This window comes from Pipistrellus kuhlii, unplaced genomic scaffold (assembly GCF_014108245.1).
Source record: "Pipistrellus kuhlii isolate mPipKuh1 unplaced genomic scaffold, mPipKuh1.p scaffold_m20_p_16, whole genome shotgun sequence".
In the NCBI taxonomy this organism is placed as follows: domain Eukaryota; kingdom Metazoa; phylum Chordata; class Mammalia; order Chiroptera; family Vespertilionidae; genus Pipistrellus; species Pipistrellus kuhlii.
The window spans coordinates 20,494,269-20,500,102 of NW_023425471.1; the positions used below are offsets into that span (position 1 = coordinate 20,494,269).

The window sequence follows — 5,834 nt, forward strand, 5'->3', positions numbered from 1 at the left end:
ATTCCCAGATCATATTTACAAGCAAGTATTTCATGTCTCTATTCTGTGTTCAACCTTCTCCAAAGTTCTGAAATATAATATCTCAGCTCTAACCTTTATTAGCTGTATGAATTTCAATGTCTTTGTTTCCTCATTCATAAAATAAAGATGAAAATAGATATAAATTTTTAATTGTTGTTAGGATTAAGTGAGGTAATACATGAAAATGCTGTACAACACAGCCAAAAAACTGACTAATCAAGGGATGACCTGAGGCCTTAGTAGACAATAGAAAGAAACTCTTAATTGCCTTGCCTCTCTCACTATTCACCTTCTTTTTTATTCAGTTACAGACTATTTGGTCCATTTCTATCTTTTATTTTCCTTAACAGAAAGGAAATAATTTCTTGCTGAACCCTTCAACCATTCTCCAATTTTTGGAGCATTCTCTAATTGTCAGTCTCTGTAGTCATTTTGTGCTTTGTACTACACACACACACACACACACACACACTATTTGACATCACATGTGATACTTTTTGTTATTTTTCTATAATACAGATTTGGTTTTACATTAAGAAAATTTATTCATTCTTATCTAGCCAACCACGTATTGTTGAATATTTAGTTTATGGTTGTTTTACTTTAATAAATGTTACTATGATGAACATGTAACTAAAGTTTGTACACATTCATTATCTACTGAGACTACATTGCCAAATTTTACATTTCTTAATCAAAGGGCCCATATATAAGTCTTTTGATATTACATTGTTGAATTGCCTTTCAGAGAGTTAACACCAATGATTAGCAAATAAGATGGTTCATCATCTATCTCATTCATCACCCACCAAAAGGGAACAATAAAATACTTTCAATGTTGTATGCTAATCTAGTCTATTGTTATGTTACTCTGCCATGCTTTATGAGTAAATCTGAACATATCTTCATCTACTGATTAGACATTTGGATTTATTCTGTCTTGAATTGCCTATATATTTTAACATCTATTCTTCATCTAGGATATTTTTGTCTCTTTTTTTCTAATGGATATTAAATATATTGAATACTAAACTTTTTCTAAGGTATTATACTGGCTTCTCTAGAAGTATCAGAGAATCAATATGCTAGGGATTGATTGGCTGCCTTTTTTCTAAGGATTGTCAGTAAGTTATTCACAAGAGAGGGTATGGTATATATGAAACATTTGTTGGTCAACTATTCTAGATCTGGAAAGAAAAAGCTTGTTAATTAAGCAAAGCAAACTAATATATAATTTCAAGCAAATTTTTGATGTGAGTGAATTTTGCCTTCATTCCCTTATACTAAAAATACTTATTAAATGTTTTGTAGGTTCCCATGCACTGTTCCTGGCACTAGTTATATTTGAAGAAGTAAGCCAAGGTTCTCTCCCATTGTTTTAGTTTTGTTGTTTTTATTATTGTTTTAAAATTATACTTATTGAGGCTTCCTCATTTTGAAATTTAATTCTAGTAGATACTCATAGTCCTCAGTGTTCCCATACTTCCTGTTCTGCATCCTTCCCCAGTTTACCAATAGTTTTCTGTGTTATGTCCCATCATCACTGGATTTTTCTTTATGATTTTGAACTCAACACTTAATTCAAACTAACATGCTTAAGAGTTAGTTTTAAAAAACATTTCATTCAGTAAATATTTATTGGGCTTTATGTCAGTCTCTGTATATTGTTTACTTTCACAGAGCCATACATATTTTGATTGATAGGAATATTCAGGAAACATCTTAACCTAGTTCAATGTTAGAGCACATTTGCCATTGACAAACTAATAAACTGATATTTGTGTTATACAATTTATTGATATCTCATGAGACTACTTCACAGCAGACATACATTTTCCCCAAGAATTTTCATTTATGCTGAATCTATTTTATCTGGGGTGCTGCTTATTTCTCAGCATGCTGGATCCTACAGGTTTTCCCCTGTAGCTGCTATGTGTAATCAATAAGAAACTTTGTCTTCAGACAAACTTTAAACAAGAGCACTTTCCCACGATGGTATTCAAGATCCCAAAGGGGAAATGGACCTTCACTGGAGGTGCAGTTAGAGAAAGACAGTAAGGATTTCCCAGCTCAGTAGCTGAGTCAGAAGGCTTCATGTTCCCAGAGCAGCAGATGACATCACTGGGAGGGGGGATTATGACAGGATGTTTCCCAGGTGCATCAAATATGTGGTGAGCAGGGCCCTGGTGTCTGAGGATGGAAAGGACTTAATGGCAAAAGGTCTTGTCATGTCCCTCTGACTTACAGAAGCATATGTGTTTCATACTTTGATTATAAATGTGATTCCTCTAAATTATATGTCATTAAACCCAGGTTCAGGTTTTTTAGTCTTTGTAAATATAGGAACTGTTACCAGACCACTTCCATACTGGGGGCTGGCCCTACCCCAGCACAGTCCCTGACCTTTCAGGTTTCAGGTGACCTCCAGGTCCTTGACTTGCTGAGGAAAATTTCAAGGAAGAATCTAAGTGAGAACAAAGAAAGTTTTATTCAGGTAGCAGAAAAGAAAGAGGCCAGGTTGTTGGCGCCACTATGAAAGAAGCAAAAAGTAAATGAGTGGATGTGAGCCAATGTAAGAGGTGAGTTGCATGCATGGTCAATTAGTTCTTGGGATTTTATGTGTTTCCAAGTTGTGTGTGGGGGGGGGGGATGAGGGTGGGAGTGTTGTCGCCAAGCTTTGTGTAGCCAAATTCTGACTCTAGTTGGGAGGGGGCCTTGTTGTTGTAATTTACAGGACCACCTCAGGAGATTCCTGCAATTAACTGTTCCCCTTTGATCATGCCCAGAGGTGGGTGCTCTGAAGAGAGGATGTTAGCCCCCCATACCTTCACTCCACTTGGATCTTTTTCCTAAATTCTTTCAATCATGCCTTAGAGCTACTGTCTTTTTATCATCAGCCAACGCCTTACTGACAAAGTATTGTGATGAAGAATAGATTTCCAGATGGCTCTATTTTCTTTGGATAACTTCTTACTATAATATTTTTTACTCATATTTAGATTTACCAACCACATCTATTTTTCTCAGAACACAGCTGTTCTTTTCAGACAGCCAATATTTTTCTAGCCTTAATACAGTAAAGCTACTGTTATTTGACTTAGACTGATGTACAAATGATTCCAGAAGGGTAAAAACTAATAGGCATACAGAGAGCTTTGAAACATGGTGGGAAAACACATATTTGAAATCAATCTAAACTTTGTAGCTGTCAGACCTTGGAAAATTCTTTAGTCTTGCTGAATTTTCAATCCTCCTTTAAAAAATACCAGTTATAAAATGCACCATGTACAATTGCTATAAGATTTAAATTAGGAAGATATGTAAAAATATATATAACATGGTCTCAAAAAATTATGCCTTTAATTTATGAAATTTCAGGAAATTTGTTTAAAGTGCAATTCCTTGTTCTCCTTTGTCATAGAGTAATAGAGCATATAACTATTATAGACTGAGAACTTCATCATGTAATTAAACCCTTTATAAGAAGAAAGAAAGAGATTGCTTGCCAAAGAAAGACCATGTGAGCACATAGTGAAAAAGCACTGTCTACAAACTATAATAGGAAGTGGGATCTCACCAGACATTGAATCTTCCAGATCTGAATTTTGGTTTTCCCAGCCTCCAGAAATGTGAGGGGGGGAAAAACTGCTGTTGTTTAAGACACACAGTCTATGGTATTTTCTTTTAGCAACTTAAAATAACCAAAGAACAGGCTCTCCCTCTGGGGAGCACTCCAGAACCTTTCCTTTCTGTCCTCATCCCCCTTTACTTACCCTTTCCCTCAGGCACATTACCATTAGTTTCCTCACTCCCAAACTCCAAGGGCCCTTCCTTTGCCTTCTTTAGAACTGGTTTCTTAAGTCCATATCTTCTAGCAAAGCACATCCCCCAGTATGTTTAGTAATTGTTCCAGGAATCTGCATTTAACAAGCTCTCTGGGCAACTTGAGTGTTATAACATAATTAAAACATGGCACTCAATGGAAGTAGAAGTAAACAACAATGATAATGCCCTTTAAAATTATGGAGAAAACAAACAGCAAATATTATTTTAGTAGCTTAAACAATTAATATAAGAACAGTTGCACAGCTATAAATGAGTATAAATACCACTGGGCTTGCTCACATGCCTTTAAAAAAATAGAGATGCCTTACAAAAAAACAAAACAAAACACAAAATGTACAAACTGTGCTTTTCTAGAAGTAGACTCTGTCCTGAGATCCTGTTAAGAGATTCTAAAGTAGAGCCTTGGGTCCTAGAAAGCTGGCAACTGCCATTCTGGTGTGGAAGATTAACTTCCACAAGCAGAAACTGTTGAAGCAGGTGGACTTCATGAACTGGCAGGTCACTGCCCAAAACCTGCACAAACTTCACGTGTTGTGGCCTTATTGGTTGCAGCAGGACAACATATGCTACAAGCAGTTGAGCCATCCAGTGCATGAGCTGGCCTGGCTTCTGTATGACCTGCCTAAGCGCAATCTGTTTCACACGCATACCTTGGCCACGCTGTTGGACAAGCTGTATGATCTTGGTCTGGTGCTTATGCACAGCTTGCTCGCACGAAGTCAGCGATGTCCTAAGTGCCTTGTCCTTCTCCACTGCAGCCTGCCCACTGTGCTCCTTAAGCTGCGCATGAAGCAGCACCTCCAGGCTGCCCTGGCCTTCCAGGAGCTGAGCCAAGTGCCATTAGTCACCAACCCCACCTTCCTTGTCAGATGTAGCATGGAGGACTGGGTTGACTTGTCCAAGATCAAACAATGAGGAGTGTGATGATTTTGATCTGGAAGCTTTCCACCCTCCTCAAACTCCCCCAAACCCCTACCATCACCACTATTGCTGCATTTTATAGATTGGGAAGCTGAGACCATATGCTAGAGATTATGTGAAGGCGCTTTCCCCCAAAAGTGGTCAACCAGTTTTTGGTTCTTTCTTTCTTTTTTAAACATATTTTTATTGATTTCAGAGAGGAAGAGAGAGATAGAAGCATCAATGGTAAAAGACAATCATTGATTGGTTGCCTCCTGCAAGCCCCTTCTGGGGATGAGCCTGGAACTATGTGCCCTGACCAGGATAATAGACCCATAACCTGCTGATTCATAGGTCAAGGCTCAACTACTAAACCACACAGGATGGGCCAGTCCTTGGTTCTTAAGAACTTGGCTCCTCAACTGCAGGCCACATTCACAGCAAAGGGTATGTCCCTGTTTTCCATGAAATTTTCTTAGCACCTGGGCTATTGATAAATGACTGCCTTGAAACAATGGGAAAGAGTTTTCTGTTGCACTGGGAATTGTTAAATTCTTCTACCTTTAACATTGTTGTGTGAAAGCAAGAACTTTGCACCCAGACCCACCCCATCCCCCTTTCCCCTTATTATCTCATAGCAGGACAGTTTGGTTCAATTAATTTAAATCAAATTCTTGCTCCTGTTGGTGATTAAGGTGTGTAAGACTATGGAGAATTTGGTCTTAAGATTTCATAAGATGGGGTGAGACTTTTAGAGCCCAGTATCTCATCCCTTGATTAAAGGAATGCTTTTTCAATGCCAATAAATAGTCAATTGCTTTGTAAGTGTGTGTGGGTGTGTGTGTGTGTGTGTGTGTGTGTGAGAGAGAGAGAGAGAGAGAGAGAGACAGAGACAGAGACAGAGAGACAGAGAGAGACAGAGAGACAGAGAGAGAGACAGAGACAGAGACAGAAATTCCAAAGTAGGATGAACCATAAACCTCACCTATATTTGAATGATTTTGTGATTTTGACCTGGGAAGTGACAATTTCATATGATTGAATCTAATACCATATTATCTGTTTTC

The 5,834-nt window shown here is 37.9% G+C and overlaps 1 protein-coding gene across 1 annotated transcript; it reads left to right on the forward strand.

Annotated features, from left to right (window-relative positions):
* The first annotated feature begins 2,013 nt into the window (after nucleotides 1–2,013).
* Nucleotides 2,014–4,782, forward strand: LOC118720207 (U3 small nucleolar ribonucleoprotein protein IMP3-like). Its single transcript, XM_036440112.1, has 2 exons — nucleotides 2,014–2,075; nucleotides 4,281–4,782. Exons 1-2 carry the CDS (start codon nucleotides 2,014–2,016, stop codon nucleotides 4,780–4,782), a joined length of 564 nt encoding a protein of 187 aa, XP_036296005.1.
* The last annotated feature ends 1,052 nt before the right edge of the window (nucleotides 4,783–5,834 follow it).